The 18,124-nt window shown below is 54.6% G+C and overlaps 1 protein-coding gene across 16 annotated transcripts in view; it reads right to left on the bottom strand.

Annotated features, from left to right (window-relative positions):
* The window catches only part of CACNA1B (calcium voltage-gated channel subunit alpha1 B), a 482,132-nt gene that overhangs the window by 11,318 nt on the left and 452,690 nt on the right, over nt 1-18,124 (bottom strand). For all 16 annotated transcript variants that reach the window (XM_064171600.1, XM_064171605.1, XM_064171604.1 and 13 more), the window contains 5 exons: nt 12,969-13,076; nt 11,298-11,407; nt 8,782-8,909; nt 7,377-7,503; nt 6,811-6,921 (listed from right to left, as the gene is read on the bottom strand). In XM_064171600.1, the coding sequence (XP_064027670.1) occupies nt 6,811-6,921; nt 7,377-7,503; nt 8,782-8,909; nt 11,298-11,407; nt 12,969-13,076 (584 nt within the window). The remainder of the gene's footprint in view (nt 1-6,810; nt 6,922-7,376; nt 7,504-8,781; nt 8,910-11,297; nt 11,408-12,968; nt 13,077-18,124) is intronic.

Raw genomic sequence — 18,124 nt, 5'->3', positions numbered from 1 at the left:
ATAGTGATTCAGAGAGAATCCTGTGATTCTCTCATCTGGACACTAAGTGCAGCCTGTCATGGCCATTGCTGGACCCTGAGGCAGCTCCAGACTCTGGTCCCTTCCCTTTAGGTGGAAAACCTTGCACAGATGCCCTACAGAAGCCAAGCCAAGTAGACAGCAGGACAGCTGTGCTCACAGCCTTTCTCTTCCCTACTGCCCAGCAATACAGCTTAGAAAACAAGGATCATTCCCACATGTGCTTCTCTTTCACTCTGGTGGCTTCCAGCTGGCTCTGTGGTGGAGACAGAGCTTCATCCACGCTCCAGAAGCTTCCCTGGGTCTAGCACTGCATCCAAGCTGCGTGGCAGAGGAAACACCTCAGAGCATGGTGGTCCAGGCTAATGGGGAAGGAGTTCAGGTTGCCCTCCTGCCTCTCAGCTTGGTCAAGCTTTCACTGTTTGACTTCACCATCCAATATGTGTCTCCAACTGCGGATCCCCCACAACATTTACTTTGTTCACTGTAACCTTTCCTCCGAGCCCTGCCTTAGATTTGCTGTCTCTGCTGCTTTGTTTGCTCATGCCCAGACCCAGAGCTATGCTGCCCTGTGCTATTTACACAGCACAGAGCCAGTTGCTTCGCAGCTCTGCTCCTCATTTTGAGCAGGAAGAACCTTCCCTGCGAGCTGTGGTGGGTGGATTAGGTGGTGTGAACGATGCAGGTTGAGCTAAAGTTTGGTTTGGGGATCCCTCAATACCCAAACTTTGGTGCTTCCCACTAAAGGGATTCTTAGGGGCACCAAGAGGATCCTGCTGGGGTGGGGAAGTACATCAGACAGCAGAGCTTGCAGCATTGGTGGATCCTGGGGTCTGCACCAGGGCACTGAACAGGACCTAGCAGGGCTGTGTTTGTCCTCTCCTGTGGCCCCTGCTGTGTGAGCAAGAAATGGTACCAAAGAGTTTTGTGTTTGTCTTCCTTGCTTAATGCTGAGCTTGAAGACAAAGGGAGGCAAAGAGGACTGTAAATTGAGTGGTCTGATAGGAAACAGATCAAAATGCTTCCCACTTCCAGATTCCCCAAGTTCAATACTTCAGCAGTCAGTACTTCCAGACTCCCAAACCCCATACAGGAGCTGCCAGGACAAAGAGAGAGTTCCCAACCAAAAGCCACAGGAATCAGCCAGAAATGGCCATTTCTCTTTGGACTTTGGGCCTGCTTCTGGGCTTATTCCAGGGCCTTCTGCCCAGGGAGAAGTGGCAAAGCAATGAATCCCTTTTCCATAAACCCTGCTGATGCTCTTGTGGCGTTACCAGGACATGCACAGAGGCCATGCCACAACCCTTCAGAGGGTTACTGATTGCTGCTTTGTTCCCAGAGTGATTGCTTGCACTCCTAAAGCCCTGGGCAAGGAGACATACAAACCTGGCCCAACCAACTAACCAGCCAACCAACCAGCCAGCCAAACAACCAAGCAGCCACCAAACCAGCCAGCCAACTAACCTGTCAGCCAACCAACCAACCACCAAACCAACTAATCAACCAACCAGCCCACCAAACAGCCAATCAACCAACCAGCTATCCAACTAGCCACCCACCAAACCAGCCAGCCAACCACTGAAACAGCCAGCCAACTAACCTGCCAGCCAACCAACCAACCAATCACCAAACCAGCAAACCAACCAACCAACCAACCAGCTATCCAACTAGTCACCTGCCCAACCAGCCAGCCAAACAACCAGCCAGCCACCAAACCAGCCAGCCGACTAACCTGCCAGCCAACCAACCACCAAACCAGCAAACCAACTAATCAAACCAACCAGCCCACCAAACAGCCAATCAACCAATCAGCTGTGCAACCAATCAGCCACCAAATCAGCCAGCCAACCACTGAAACAGCCAGCCACCAAATCAGCCACTTACCTACCCAACCTGCAGCCACTCACCAAACCAGATACTCACCAAACCTGCCAGCCAGCCAACCAATCAGCCAGCCACCCACCATAACAGCCACTTACCCATCCAACCAAGCAACCACCCAACCAGCTAGCCAACCAAGCAACCATCCAACCAGCTAGCCAACCAACCAACCATCCAACCAGCTAACAAGCAAACCAACCAACCATCCAACCAGCTAGCCAACAAACCAACCAACCAACCATCCAACCAGCTAACAAGCAAACCAACCAACCATCCAACCAGCTAGCCAACAAACCAACCAACCATCCAACCAGCTAGCCAGCAAACCAACCAACCAACCATCCAACCAGCTAGTCAGCAAACCAACCAACCACCCAATCAGCTAGCCAGCAAACCAACCAACCATCTGATCAGCTAGCCAATCAACCAAACAGCCACCAAACCAGCCACCCACCAAACCAGCCACCCAGTCACCAAGCCAGCCATCTAGCCAACAAACCAGCCAGCCACCAAACCAGGCCAGCCACCCACAAAACCAGCCAGCCACCAAACCACTCAACCAGCCACTCACCAAACCAGCCACCCAGTCACCAAGCCAGCCATCTAGCCAAAAAACCAGCCAGCCACCCACCAAACCAGCCAGCCACCAAACCAGACACCCAGTCACCAAGCCAGCCATCTAGCCAAAAAAACAGCCAGACACCCACCAAACCAGCCAGCCACCAAACCAGCCAGCCAGTCACCAAACCAGCCAGCCAGCCACCAAACCAGCCAGCCAGCCACCAAGCCAGCCATCTAGCCAAAAAAACAGCCAGCCAGCCACCAAACCAGCCAGACACCCACCAAACCAGCCAGCCACCAAACCAAACCCAACACCCACCAAACTAGACAGCCACCAAACCAGACACCCAGCCACCAAACCAGCCACCTACCAAACCAGCCACCCACCAAACCATCCAGCCAGCCACCAAACCAGCCACTCACTAAACCATCCATCCAGCCACCAAACCGGACACCCAGTCACCAAGCCAGCCATCTAGCCAAAAAAACAGCCAGCCACCCACCAAACCAGCCACTCACCAAACCATCCAGCCACCCACCAAACCAGCCACTCACCAAACCATCCAGCCACCCACCAAACCAGCCACTCACCAAACCATCCAGCCACCCACCAAACCAGCCACTCACCAAACCATCCAGCCACCCACCAAACCAGCCACTCACCAAACCATCCAGCCACCCACCAAACCAGCCACTCACCAAACCCAACACCCACCAAACCAGACAGCCACCAAACCAGACAGCCAGTCACCAAGCCAGCCATCTAGCCAAAAAACAGCCAGCCAGCCACCAAACCAGCCAGCCACCAAACCAGCCACCCACCAAACCAGCCACCCACCAAACCAGCCACCTAGCCACCAAACCAGCCACCTAGCCACCAAACCAGCCACCCACCAAACCAGCCACCCACCAAACCAGCCAGCCAGCCACCAAACCACCTAGCCACCAAACCACCCAGCCACCCACCAAACCAGCCACCCATCAAACCAGCCACCAAGCCACCAAACCACCCAGCCACCTAGCCACCAAACCAGCCACCTAGCCACCAAACCAGCCACCTAGCCACCAAACCAGCCAGCCACCAAACCAGCCAGCCAGCCACCAAACCAGCCAGCCAGCCACCAAACCAGGCAGGCAAGCTGCCAGCCCAGCCCTGCTGTGCCAGCGAGCGCCGTGCAAGTGTGGCCCGAAGGGACCGCAGCAAAGTGGCAGGGCAGAGCGCAGCTGTGTGGCTGTGGCACTGGGCTCCAGGTGAGAGCAGAGAGAAGAGGAGGGTGAAGGAAGGTTGAGATTCTTTCTCAAGAGGAAGCAAACAGGAGACAACTTAGTGCAAACTACATACTGCCAGGTAACTCCCCGCTGACCGTGCTTTGCTCCTCTGCAAACAATTCGGACAGGATGAGAGACATTAGTGGCAGCAGCCCCACGGGACAGCCATTGGCAGGCATCACGGCAGAGGTGCAGCAGGACACCATGACGAGAAGGGAGGGGAGGGGATGGAAGGGGAGGGACAGCAAAGAGGTGAGGTGGGAAGCACAGGAAGGTGTTTTAAAAGGGGAACGTAAAAAGACAGAGGAAGGTCAGGGGCAAGGGAAAGGGAGGCAGCCAGGAACACAAAAAGCATTGCAAAGGAGGGTTAGAAAGAACTCAAAGGTGGGGGGAGGAGGGGGAGCAGGAGCAGCGTGTGAAGGAGAGGGGGGAGGGGGAAGACACACACAGAGAGTACATCAGTTATTGAGCTGAAGCTACGACCACCCAAACATCGCAGTGTTAACCAGGTGAGAACTGCTCAGGTGCTAGGGGCCTGATTCACACAGGGTTGGAGAGCCCTCCTGGACACCTGGAATTGCTTGGGCTGCAAAAGACCTCCAAGATCATCCAGTCCAACCAGCAACCTAACACCACTGTGGCCATTAAACCATGCCCAAGTGCCATATCTGCATGTCTGTGGGACACCTTCAAACAGGGTGACTCTGACTGCCCTGGACAGCCTGTTCCAGTTCCTGAGCTCTCTTGTGGGAAGCAATTTTTTCCTCCTCTCCAACCTAAACCTCCCCTGGTGCAACCTGAGGCTATTTCCTCTCTTCCTATTACTTGATAGGGAGAAGAGACCAACTCCCATCTGGCCCCAACCTAAACCTCCCCTGGTGCAACCTCAGGCTATTTCCTCTTGTCCTATGATTTGACAGGGAGAAGAGACCAACCTTCACCTGGCCCCAGCCTAAACCTCCCCTGCTGCAACCTGAGGCCATTTCTTCTCTTCCTATCACTTGACAGGGAGAAGAGGCTAACCCTCACCTGGCTCCAACCTCCTTTCAGGCAGCTGTAGAGAGCCAGAAGGTCTCCCCTTAGCCTCCTCCTCACACTAAACAACCCCAGTCCCCTCCCTGGCCCTGTTCTCCAGACCCTTTGCCAGCTTCAATGCCCTTCTCTGGTCATGCCCTTCATGGCATGGCACAGCTCTGCCCTGGGGAACACCTACTGTGCTTCTGCAGAAGATACTCCCTCCTCCAGACCTCTGGCTGCAGTGGAGAGGAGGTCCCTAAGGCAAGGCTCATGCTGCTGGCAGTGCAGCTTGTGGTCTGGAATACATCACAGACTCATGGCATGCTTTGAGTTGGAAGGGACCTTACAGATTATCCAGTTGCAACCCCCCTGCCATGGGCAGAGACACCTCCTACTAGCCCAGGTTACTCAAGAATTGAGGACAGCTTTGTTCTGGGAAGGAGGAGGGGAGGGAAATGTGTCCAGCAGATCCAGGGAGGTTCTCCTCTGGCTCTACTCTGTCCTGGTGAGATCTCATCTGGAGTACTGCCTTTGGTTTTGGGCTCCCCAGTTGAAGACAGACAGAGATCTGCTGGAGAGAGTCCAATGGAGGGCTATGAGGATGAGGAGGAGACTGGAGCACTGCTTGATAAGAAGAGGCTGAGGGACCTGGAGCTGTTTACTCTGGAGAAGAGAAGACTGAGAGGGGATTGAATCAATGTTTATAAGTATCTGAGGGCTGGAGGTCAGGAGTGGGGGACAGGCTTTGCTCACTGCTCCCTGGGCTAGGACAAGCAGCAATGGATGGAAGCTGCAGCACAGGAGGTTCCAGCTCAGCACAAGGGGGAACTTCTTGACTGGAAGGGTCCCAGAGCCCTGGCACAGGCTGCCCAGAGAGGTTGTGGAGTCTCCTTCTCTGGAGCCTTTCCAGGCCTGTCTGGATGTGTTCCTGTGTGCCCTGAGCTAGATTGGATGGTCCTGCGCTGGCAGAGAGGTTGGACTGGATGAGCTCTTTGAGTCCCCTCCAATCCCTGACATCCTATGAGGGAGCCTGAGTTTGCTCAGTTGTGCTCCTGCTCAGACCCAGTTCCAGCTCTCAGACAAAATCTGGGCTCTTTGAAGTCAGCTGGGAGATTTGCTCACCCCCAAAGCACAGCTTGGGCCACCTTGGCAAAACAATTCTAAGCTGGAGCTGTGAATGCAAACACAGTGTGGGGGGGGCAGGTTTATGGTGCAGCTGATCTTTCTGTTCTGCTTCCCACGTTGAGCAGTGGAAGCAGCCCAGATCCATGGGCTGCTCATCCCTGGCTGTATGAATCAGGCCCTTTGGATGAGAGAGACACAGCTGGGAGTGGTGAGATGTTCTGACACACAGGACAACAGTGGCTAGAGAGCATCTGGGTCCAGAAGCTAGCAAGGAAGAGGTAAAATGCCCCCACATGATCTCTGGAGACTGTGATGCCCTGCACACTAAGCAGCATCCACAAGCTGCTGGAAACTCAGTTCTGGTGATGAGGTTTCCACTGAGAAGTTAAAGGGAAACCCTCAATACCACGTTCCTGGCTGTGGTGACCACACAGTATGTGCTAAATGCTGTGGGAAGAGAAAGAAAACCAGGAGGAGGCCAAGTGTCTGAGTGCAGCCTGCCAGGCACAGCCTCCCTGGTGCTCCCTGGAGCCACAACGTTCACCAGGGAGCCTCAAAGCATATCCCCAGCTCTGCTGCTGCTGAGGGGATCCGAGTGTGCCTTGACTGCCTGGGTGGAGAGATGCTCAGTGGGAAACATGCCCCCCAGGCTGGCAAAGAGGACTGTCCTCAGTTCCTCAGAACAGGCACACTGGGGCAGAAGGTCATCAGTTAGCTACCCAGACAGAGGAGATTACTCTGGGATGCTTCTTGCTGTGAGCTGGGATGAGTAAAAGCGGGGGCAGTGCTGTGCCTACTCATGACTGCCTGGCTGCTTGTCTCCAGGGCCAGCAAACACCCTTGAAAACATTCACCAGCCACTTCCAACATGACAAGCAGAGAGAAGCTGTGGAGCTCCTGACCCAGTCTCCCCTCACCAGTGAGGTCTCCCTTGCTCACCTGAGTTTCGGCAGCCAGGCGTGGCATGGAGGCTGCCCGCCCCTGGCTCTCCAGGCCTGGTTGGTGCTCTCCATTGGCAACTGTGGGGCTGATTTCCTTCATTTCTACCACCTGAAGCAAACAAGAGATGGGTTTGGTAGCAAGAATAGGACCAGCAACTTTGAAGCCATCATCTGAGCAGGCTTCTGCTAAGTTGGATTTACTGTGCGGAGATGCTAGTGTGGGGCAGAGTGAACTGAGAGCTGTGGAGTGCCCAGCTCCCAGCTTACTCTGTCTGCAGTGCTGCTTACAAGGACCACAATCAGCCAAGCTTTTCCACCAGCCCCTATGAAGCCTTTCATCTGAGTTTGCACACTGATGACAATGGGACAACTGGAAAGGGGCAGCAGACATCTCTCCATGGGAAGCATGTCCACAGCTGGAGCTGCCAGAAGCTTGCAATTGGTTTTCTCCACAACATTCCAATGAATTTGGGGCTGTAAGAGCCAGAACAGTGCTTGTGTCTAGGGACAGATCTGCTGCCTGCTGCACTTCATCATCTCCACACCTCCAGCCCCTTTGCTCACCCTCTCAATGGGGATTTCTTCGGAGTGGCCTCGCTCAAAAGCTGGTGTCCTGGTTTCATAAAACACATCCTGGGTGCGTTGGGTCCCCCAGGAACTGGACTCTTTGATTCCACCCTCTGGGGCTGGTCTGTCAGGAGAAAAAGAGGCAAAACCATGAACCCTTTCACAGAGATTTTGGCTGTCCCAGCCATGGTGTGAAGGAGATGTTGGTCTTGGTGTCCCAACTGTGGGATACTGTCCCAGCCATGGTGTGGAGGAGATGCTGGTCTCAGTGTCCCAGCTGTGGGAAACTGTCCCAGCCATGGTGTGAAGGAGATGCTGGTCTCAGTGTCCCAGCTGTGGGAAACTGCCCCAGCCATGGTGTGAAGGAGATGCTGGTCTCAGTGTCCCAGCTGTGGGATACTGCCCCAGCCATGGTGTGATGGAGATGCTGGTCTTGGTGTCCCCAGCTGTGGGATACTGCCCCAGCCATGGTGTGAAGGAGATGCTGCTCTCGGTGTCCCCAGCTGTGGGAAACTGCCCCAGCCATGGTGTGAAGGAGATGCTGGTCTTGGTGTCCCAGCTGTGGGAAACTGCCCCAGCCATGGTGTGATGGAGATGCTGGTCTTGGTGTCCCAGCTGTGGGATACTGCCCCAGCCATGGTGTGAAGGAGATGCTGCTCTCGGTGTCCCCAGCTGTGGGATACTGCCCCAGCCATGGTGTGGAGGAGATGCTGGTCTTGGTGTCCCAGCTGTGGGAAACTGCCCCAGCCATGGTGTGAAGGAGATGCTGGTCTCAGTGTCCCCAGCTGTGGCAAACTGTCCCAGCAAGTCCAGAGGAAGCCACCAAGATGCTCAGAGGGCTGCAGCAGCTCTGCTCTGAGGACAGGCTGAGAGAGTTGGGGCTCTGCAGCCTGAAGAAGAGAAGGCTTGGAGGAGACCTTGGGGTGGCCTTCCATGATCTGAAGGGGGCTCCAGGAGGGCTGGGGAAGGACTACTGACAAAGTCTAGTAATGACAGGATGAGGAGGAATGGGTTTGAACTGGCAGAGGGGAGAGTGAAAGTGGATGTTAGGGAGAAGCTCTTTGCAGTGAGGATGGTGAGACACTGGCAGTGGTTGCCCAGGAAGCCTGTGGCTGCTCCCTCCCTGGAGGTGTTCAAGGCCAGGTTGGATGAAGCCTTGAGCAACCTGGGCTGGTGGGAGGTGTCCCAGCCTAGAGGTGGAGGAGGGGGATTGGGACTGGCTGAGCTTTGAGGTCCCAATCTGTAATTCCATGGTGCGAAGGGGCTGCTGCTCTTGGTGTCCCCACTGGTGCTGCCCCACCTCCAGAGCTACTGCAGCAGCAGTGGTTGGGGCTGCTGCATCCCCCCCCAGTGTTCCTTTCCCTGTGTTAGAGCTTTGGGGGGGCTGTCTCAGGATACTCACAGGGCCCCCCCGTTGTTGAGGGAGGCTGAGCTCTTCTGCCGCAGGAAGGCTTTGGCGTTGTTGAACGCCGTGGGCTGGGTCTGCTCCAAAGTGGCCTTCAGAGGGTGGAAGAGTGACACTGGCCCAGGCTGCAAAACACAAGGAAAGGAGGTCAGAGACAGGATGGGCTGCACTGCTTCTCCTGGTTAATGAAATGTCCACTTTGGCACCCTGAGGTCAGCCCAGGAGAAAGCACTTCGTAGCCTTCCCACAGCTGTAAGAGGCTCTGAAGGACATTTACTGTCCCCAGCTTTGGACAAGCCAAGGTGGTGCTGCACAGGCTCACAGGATGTCAGGGGTGGGAAAGGACTCAAAGAGATCACAGTCTCACAGTATCACCAAGGTTGGAAGAGACCTCATAGATCATTGAGTCCAACCCTTTACCACAGAGCTCAAGGCCAGACCATGGCACCAAGTGCCACGTCCAGTCCTGCCTTGAACAGCTCCAGGGACGGTGACTCCACCACCTCATCCAGTCCAAGCCCCTGCCAGAGCAGGACCACACAATCCAGCTCAGGGCACACAGGAACACATCCAGACAGGCCTGCAAAGGCTCCAGAGAAGGAGACTCCACAACCTCTCTGGGCAGCCTGTGCCAGGGCTCTGGGACCCTTCCAGGCAAGAAGTTGCCCCTTGTGTTGAGCTGGAACCTCCTGTGCTGCAGCTTCCATCCACTGCTGCTTGTCCTATCCCAGGGAGCAGTGAGCAGAGCCTGTCCCCCCCTCCTGACTCCCAGCACTCAGATGTTTATAGACATTGATTCAATCCCCTCTCAGTCTTCTCTTCTCCAGACTAAGCAGCCCCAGGGCCCTCAGCCTCTTCTTATCAAGCAGTGCTCCAGTCTCCTCCTCATCCTCGTAGCTCCCTGCTGGACTCTCTCCAGCAGATCCCTGTCCCTCTACTGCAGTTGTCCTTCCCTCTCCCAAAGCACTGCCCCTGTCACCAGGGGTTTCATACACTGAGGTGACCCTTTGGGCTGTGAGATTCAGGTGGCTTCTGTGACACTGGCTCTGCTGTGGCCCTTGCCCTGTGAGACAGAGCCAGGCAGTGATGGAGATCAGCTGGGTGATGGTGCTGAAGTCAGCAGGCATTTGTGAAGTTGTATGGACCTTGAGGATCATCAAGTCCAACCACTTGGCTCTGCTCTCCTCAGACCCCACCTGCAGTCCTGTGTGCAGTTCTGGAGCCCCCAACACAAGAAGGACATGGAACTGTTGGAACCAGTCCAGAGGAGGCCACCAAGATGCTCAGAGGGCTGCAGCAGCTCTGCTCTGAGGACAGGTTGAGAGAGTTGGGGCTCTGCAGCCTGGAGAAGAGAAGGCTTGGAGGAGACCTTGGGGAGGCCTTCCAGTATCTGAAAGGGGCTCCAGGAGGGCTGGGGAAGGTCTATTAACAAGGGCTTGTGATGACAGGAGGAGGAGGAATGGGTTTGAAGTGGCAGAGGGGAGGTTGAAACTGGATGCTAGGAAAGCGTTCTTTGCAGTGAGGGTGGGGAGAGACTGGCACAGGTTGAGAGTGGTGAGACACTGGCACAGGTTGAGGGTGGTGAGACCCTGGCACAGGTTTCCCAGGGTGACTGTGGAGCACAGAATCACCCAATGTGATCAAAGATCACATTGGGTGATTCTGTGCTCCACAACCTCCCTGAAGGTGTTCAAAGCCAGGTTGCATGAGTCTTTGAGCAACCTGTTCTAGTGGGAGGTGTCCCTGCCTATGGTGGGAGGTTGGAACTGGATGAGCTTTGAGCTCCCTTCCAACCCAAACCATTCTCTGATTCCATGACTAAGCCAGCACTGCCAGGTCACCACTGAGCTCTCACCACCACCTCTCAGCATCACATCTACACAGCTTTGAAACCCCAGCAGGGATGAGGATTCTCCTACTACCCAGGACAGCCTGGGCCAGACCTTCACAAGCCTTTGGGACAAGAAACTGTTCCCTGTGTCCAACCTAAGCCTCTCCTTCTGCAACCTAAGGCCATTTCCTCTTGTCCTATCACCTACTACACAGAAAACTACCCCCAGATATTGGTCCTACCAGAAAGCACTGAGGGTTTCAACCCCAAGCAAGGTGTGTGGAAATCCATTCAAGAGGTTGTAAACACTTCCAAATCCATTAGAACCAAAAGGAGTTTGAAACATTCCCCTTTTCAGAAGCCACTTCACCATTTCATAACCAAACCAGCAGCAGCATTCCACAACCCTTTGGTGTCCCATGGAAATCTTTTGGTGTTCACTTCTGAAAACAGGACCATAGGTGGCCAAATATCACTTGGAAAGATCTTTCCAGACCTACTGAACACAGCAACTGAGAGAGAAAGAATTTCAGGAGAGCTTCTCCTTCTCCAGACTCCATCTTCAAACCCTGCCTGGAGAAGCAGCCAAACTTTCAGGGTGAACCACTCCAGTGACTCTCGTGGGAGCTGCCCAAGGCTGGAGAAGAGGTTGGCCAAGAGGAAGGACCTTTTGGCTGAGTACCTGGCAGAGGCCCCCAGGGGGTTGGACTTGTTCCCTGCTGTTCTTGTTCTGCTTGTAGAAGTCAAATATCATCAGTGCTGCGTAGACCTTCCCCACTGTCATCTCGTCAGCTGTCAGGGGAAGGGAGAAGGGAAGAGGAATGGGACAGGATTAGGAGAAGAATAAGTCAAAGAGCACAAGAAGTAACAACAAATGGACAAGACAAAGAAGGAGGAACAAAAATGACATTAGAACAACGAGGGGGAAAGGAGGGAAAGAAAAAACCAAGCGAGAAAAGGTTACAACAAACTTCTTCAGCTCATTGAAGCTTGAGGGCAGAGTTAGACTGGAGAAGAAGAAGAAGCTCCTTCCAGTGAGGGTGGTGAGACACTGGCACAGGTTGCCCAGGGAAGTTGTGGATTCTCCCTCCCTGGAGGTGTTCAAGGCCAGGTTGGATGAAGTCTTGAGCGACCTGCTCTAGCGGGAGGTGTCCCTGCCCGTGGCAAGGGGTTGGAACTGGCTGAGCTTTGAGGTCCCTTCCAACCCAACCATTCTCTGATTGCCTGTCTCTGCCTTTGAGATCCGAGGAGGATGGCCTCTGTCTCCAGCCCTCTGTGGCCAACTGTCCCAGAGAGCATGCAGAAAGAAAACAGCAGGCAGGAAAACTCTGCAGCACCGAGAGCAGTGCCAGCAGAAGAGCTGCTGAATTAACAGCAGAGCCCCAGCCAGCTTTTTATCAACAAAGAAGCCTTATTCTCATTTCTTTGAGTCACACTCAGCAGAGCCATAAAGGGCTGATTTCCATGTAGAGAGGACTTCAGCTTTCCAGATGACTTTTCCCACCCTCCCAGCTCTGCTCCCAGCCTGTCCCTGCACAGCAGCGGAGCTCTGGAGGGCAAGGTTACAGCAGCAGATAGACAGGGAGGAGGGAAGGACTTCAGGGGGTACCACTCACTGATTTACACCTCCCCCAGTGGTGCAAGCTCTAAGGGCAGGAAATCTACTGTAGCATAATGAAATAGAGGCCCAGATGTGACCTCAGCTTCTCTGCTCCCTATGTCAGGCAGGCATGGAGGTGCTGGCTGGGAAGCACGAGGAGAGGATACCCAGAAACCAAGCCGTGCTTGGCTGCTCTGCTGCATCCTCCAGGGGAACATCCACCTTGGTGGGGCTAGGGACAGAACACCAGGGAGGAGAAGCCTACTTTGGGCAGCTGGGATGGGCTGAGTGCTTGCTAATTCCTGAAGTCAAGCGTAGTGGGGGTTGGGAGGGACCTGTGGGGGTCAGGAGGGACCTGTGAGGGTCATCCAGTCCAAACTCCCTGCTAAAGCAGGGGCTCCCATAGCAGGTTCCTCAGCATCACCTTGTCCAGGTGCATTTGGAATCTCCAGAGGAGGAAACTCCACAAACTCTCTGGGCAGTGCTCCAGCACCCTCACACCAAAGAAGCTTCTCTTCCCATCCAGGTGGAACCTCCTGAGTTCTAGTTTGTGCCCACTGCCTCTTGCCCTGATATTGGACAACACTGATGAGAGTCTGGCCCCATCCTCATGGCCCCCCTCACCCTTCAGCTCTTGCTGAGCATTACTAAGGTCCCCTTTGGGGCTACTGTTCTCCAGCCTCACCAGCCCCAGGGCTCTCAGCCTTTGCTCCTCACAGAGGCACTCCAGACCCCTCAACATGAGCCACTTACGTTTGTGAGGAGGCACCAGCAAATCCAGAGTCTTCTGGGACAGATTAGGCCAAACCAGGGAGATCTCCTTTCTCAGCTCAGCATCACACTGGTGCTGTTTCACACCTCCTGCAGAGAGGGAGAGGAGAAGAAGAAACATGAAGAGTGACAGTCCTTGTCCTGCCAACACACACCACTGGGAGCACAGCAAGCCCAGGAGAAGGCATTTCTGCCAGTCCCATGTCTGCAGAGAGGGAGCACAGCAAGCCCAGGAGCAGGCATTTCTGCCAGTCCCATGTCTGCAGAGAGGGAGCACAGCAAGCCCAGGAGCAGGCATTTCTGCCAGTCCCATGTCTGCAGAGAGGGAGCACAGCAAGCCCAGGAGCAGGCATTTCTGCCAGTCCCATGTCTGCAGAGAGGGAGCACAGCAAGCCCAGGAGCAGGCATTTCTGCCAGTCCCATGTCTGCAGAGAGGGAGCACAGCAAGCCCAGGAGCAGGCATTTCTGCAGAGAGGGAGCACAGCAAGCCCAGGAGAAGGCATTTCTGCCAGTCCCATGTCTGCAAAGAGGGAGCACAGCAAGCCCAAGAGAAGGCATTTCTGCCAGTCCCATGTCTGCAAAGAGGGAGCACAGCAAGCCCAGGAGCAGGCATTTCTGCCAGTCCCATGTCTGCAGAGAGGGAGCACAGCAAGCCCAGGAGCAGGCATTTCTGCCAGTCCCATGTCTGCAGAGAGGGAGCACAGCAAGCCCAGGAGAAGGCATTTCTGCCAGTCCCATGTCTGCAAAGAGGGAGCACAGCAAGCCCAGGAGCAGGCATTTCTGCCAGTCCCATGTCTGCAGAGTGGGAGCACAGCAAGCCCAGGAGCAGGCATTTCTGCCAGTCCCATGTCTGCAGAGTGGGAGCACAGCAAGCCCAGGAGCAGGCATTTCTGCCAGTCCCATGTCTGCAGACAGGGAGCACAGCAACATCATTCAGGTGGTCTCAAACACTAGTGGAAAACGATGGAAGCATCTGGAAGCCAAGAAGCCAGCTCCCAGGTGAACACAGCACACAGCAGGCAATGAAGCAGCTCCTCTGAACCACAGAGATTACTTCACCAGGAGAAAAGCCCTGGGAGGAGGCTCTGGACTCTTTACTACATGGTGGTTTGAAACTCCCTCCCCAAACTCATTAAGGAGGAGGTTATTAAAGGCCTCCTTTAGCCCCACTAAAGACTCAATTAATTGCAGCACATAAAACCTACTCAAACAAAGCACCTAACAACAAAGCAGCTCAAAATCTCTACCCAGGGAGGTGGTGGAGTCACCATTCCTGGAGGTGTTGAAGCCAAGCCTGGCTGGGGCACTTAGTGCCATGGTCTGGTTGATTGGCCAGGGCTGGGTGCTAGGTTGGACTGGCTGAGCTTGGAGCTCTCTTCCAACTTGCTTGATTCTATGAACCCACAGCAGATGGAAAGCTTAGGCAGAAGCCAGTGCTAGCAGCTGAGCTTCCTTTGCTGCTTCCCCTCCAGTGTGAGGCCAGAAAGGGGGAGGGAGGGGAAGCTTTTTGAGCTGTGTGAATTACAGTGCTGACAGGGAACTGGAAGCAACAGGATAACACAGAATGGTAGAGGTTGGATGGGACCTCTAGAGATCATCTAGCACAAACCCCCCTGCCAGAGCAGGGTCACCTAGGGCAGGTCACCCAGTAACACATCCAGCCAGGCTGTGAATGTCTCCAGAGAAGGAGACTCCACAATCTCTCTGGGCAATCTGCTCCAGGGCTCTGTCAGCATCACAGTAAAGAAGTTTTTTTTGCCCAGGGCAGGTCACCATGCCTGGAATGGCTTCAAGCCCATGCAGACATGGCACTTCAGCACATGGTTTAATGGCCCATGGCACTTCAGCACATGGTTTAATGGCTGTGGTGGTCGTGTCTGGTCAGTGGTTGGACTTGATGATCTTACAGGTCTTTCCCAAGCCAAAAATTCCTGTGATGCTGTCATCCAAGCTCTCAGCATCCTTGTCTAGAGGTTATCACTAAAATGAGGAGCTGGCCCTAAAATCCCAGAGAGTCCTAAATGCATCCTCAGAAACAAAGTTCTGACACTTGAGGTTACTGCCTAGGGGAACAAGGCTGGTGAAAGGCCTGGAGCACAAACCCTATGAGGAGAGGCTGAGGGAGCTGGGAGTGTGCAGCCTGCAGAAGAGGAGGCTCAGGGCAGAGCTCATTGCTGTCTACAACTACCTGAAGGGAGGCTGTAGGCAGGTGGGGTTGGGCTCTGCTGCCAGGCAAGCAGCAACAGAAGAAGGGGACACAGCCTCAAGCTGTGCCAGGGCAGGTCTAGGCTGGATGTTAGGAGGAAGTTGTTGGCAGAGAGAGTGATTGGCATTGGAATGGGCTGCCCAGGGAGGTGGTGGAGTTGCCATCCCTGGAGGTGACCCAGGAGAAAAGCCTGGATGAGGCACTTAGTGCCATGGTCTGGTTGACTGGATAGGGTTGGGTGCTAGGTTGGACTGGATGAGCTTGGAGCTCTCTTCCAACCTGCTTGATTGTATGATTCTATGAACATCTGGAAGTCCCAGTGACCAAAAATCTTTGCCTTCTTTAGGCAGTGACTCTCCAAAGCATCAAAGACAACATTTAAGCATCAGGTGAAGGAGGCAATTAATTCAGAGAGGTTGTAAGGCTGTCCTCAAACTGCTCAGAGAAAGCCAACCTCCTAACCCTGCCCTGCCCTGGGCTCCTCACAGCATCCTTAGCTCCTGGTAGCTTTGAAATCAGGTATCAAAGTGCTTTGGGCCATCATGACTTGACTCTGACCTCTGCCAGCCTGATTAAATAGTGCAATGACCCAGAGAAAAAGCCAATTGCACTGCAGTGTTTAATTGGGCAGTTGAGCAAATGTCTGATTAAAGCCTTCCCTAATGAAATTGTATCTCCCAGCCAGCAGAACATGGCTCAGGGCACTCTGAGCTCCTGCTTGGCTGCCAGCAGACAGCAGCTGCAGGGGAAGGGCTGCTTGGCCCTCGTGCTGGAGTAGTAGCATGGAAACTCTCATCTCTGTCCCCCAGCCACAGGCACACACAGAGGAGTTCTTCTCTGAGAAGATCTCATCCAACTGGAGTGACCAAAGCTCTCCACAGCTATGGACTGAGAATTGAGTGCAGCCTCTGCAAGTTCACTGATGATATAAAATGATATAAAACTGGGGGGGGGGGGGGGGTCTGGTGTGTGTGACTGACACCCCTCAGGCTGTGCTCCCATCCAACCAGATCATCAAGATAAAGAATCACAGAATCAAGCAGGTTGGAAGAGAGCTCCAAGCTCAGCCAGCCCAACCTAGCACCCAGCCCTGCCCAACCAACCAGACCATGGCACTAAGTGCCCCAGCCAGGCTTGGCTTCAACACCTCCAGCCACAGCCACTCTACCACCTCCCTGGGCAGCCCATTCCAGTGCCAATCACTCTCTCTGACAACAACTTCCTCCTCACATCCAGCCTAGACCTTCCCTGGCACAGCTTGAGGCTGTGTCCTCTTCTTCTGGTGCTGGCTGCCTGGCAGCAGAGCTCAACCCCACCTGGCTACAGCCTCCCTGCAGGCAGCTGCAGACAGCAATGAGCTCTGCCCTGAGCCTCCTCTGCTGCAGGCTGCACAACCCCAGGTCACAGAATGGTTTGGGTTGGAAGGGAGCTCAAAGCTCATTCAGTTCCAACCTCCCACCATAGGCAGGGGCACCTCCCACTAGAACAGGTTGCTCAAGGACTCATCCAACTTGGCCTTGAACACCTCCAGGGAGGTTGTGGAGCACAGAAGCACCCAATGTGATCTTTGATCACACTGGGTGCTTCTGTGCTCCACAACCTCCCTGGGCAACCTGTGCCAGTGTCTCCCCACCCTCAACCTGTGCCAGTCTCTCACCACTCTCACTGCAAACAACTTCTAACATCCACTTTCAATCTCCCCTCTGCCAGTTTAAACCCATTCCTTCTTGTCCTGACATGACAAGACCTTGTCAATAGTTACTTCCCAGACCTCCTGTAGCCCTTTCAGGTCCTGGAAGGCCACTCCAAGGTCTTCTCCAAGCCTTCTCTTCTCCAAGCTGCAGAGCCCCAACTCTCTCAGCCTGTCCTCATAAGCAGAGCTTCTGCAGCCCTCTTGGTGGCCTCCTCTGGACTGGCTCCAACACTTCCATGTCCTTCTTGTGTTGGAGGCTCCAGAACTGAACAGAGGACTCCAGGTGGGGTCTCAGGAGTGGCAGAATCCCTTCTCTTGCCCTGCTGGACAGGCTGAGCACTGAACAAAGGCTAACCACATGAAGTCCAACAAGGACAAGTGCAGGGTCTTGCATGTGGGAAGGAGTAACAACAGGCAGCAGTACAGGTTGGGGCTGCCCTGCTGGAAAGCAGCTCTATGGAGGAAGACCTTGGAGCACTGGTGGGCAGCAAGTCGTGCACGGGGCAGCAATGTGCCCTGGTGACCAAGAAGGGCAGGACAATTTTGCTGCAAGCCAGGACAGATTCCAGCTTCACCAAGACAGGGATCAGTGCTGGGCCCCATCCTCTTTAACATCTTCATTGATGATCTGGATGAGAGCATGGAGTCAGTCATCAGCAAGTGTGCAGATGACACTAAGTTGGGGGCAGATGTGGCTGGGTTGGAGGGCAGAAGGGCTCTGCAGCAGGACCTTGACTGCCTGCACAGATGGGCAGAGTCCAAGGGGATGGCTTCAATAGCTCCAAGTGCAGGGTGCTGCACTTTGGCCACAGCAACCCCATGCAGAGATACAGGCTGGGGTCGGAGTGGCTGGAGAGCAGCCAGACAGAGAGGGATCTGGGGGTGCTGATTGATACCTGCCTGAACATGAGCCAGCAGTGTGCCCAGGTGGCCAAGAGAGCCAGTGGCATCCTGGCCTGCATCAGGAATGGTGTGGCCAGCAGGAGCAGGGAGGTCATTCTGCCCCTGTACTCTGCACTGGTTAGACCTCACCTTGAGTGCTGTGTTCAGTTCTGGGCCCCCCAGTTTAGGAGGGACATTGAGATGCTTGAGCATGTCCAGAGAAGGGCAACGAGGCTGGGGAGAGGCCTTGAGCACAGCCCTACGAGGAGAGGCTGAGGGAGCTGGGATTGGTTAGCCTGGAGAAGAGGAGGCTCAGGGCAGACCTTATTGCTGTCTACAACTACCTGAGGGGAGGTT

This window comes from Pogoniulus pusillus, chromosome 35 (genome assembly GCF_015220805.1).
Source record: "Pogoniulus pusillus isolate bPogPus1 chromosome 35, bPogPus1.pri, whole genome shotgun sequence".
Classification (NCBI taxonomy): domain Eukaryota; kingdom Metazoa; phylum Chordata; class Aves; order Piciformes; family Lybiidae; genus Pogoniulus; species Pogoniulus pusillus.
Note: the sequence above shows the minus strand (reverse complement) of the source record. Positions and strands in the feature narration are given on the sequence as shown.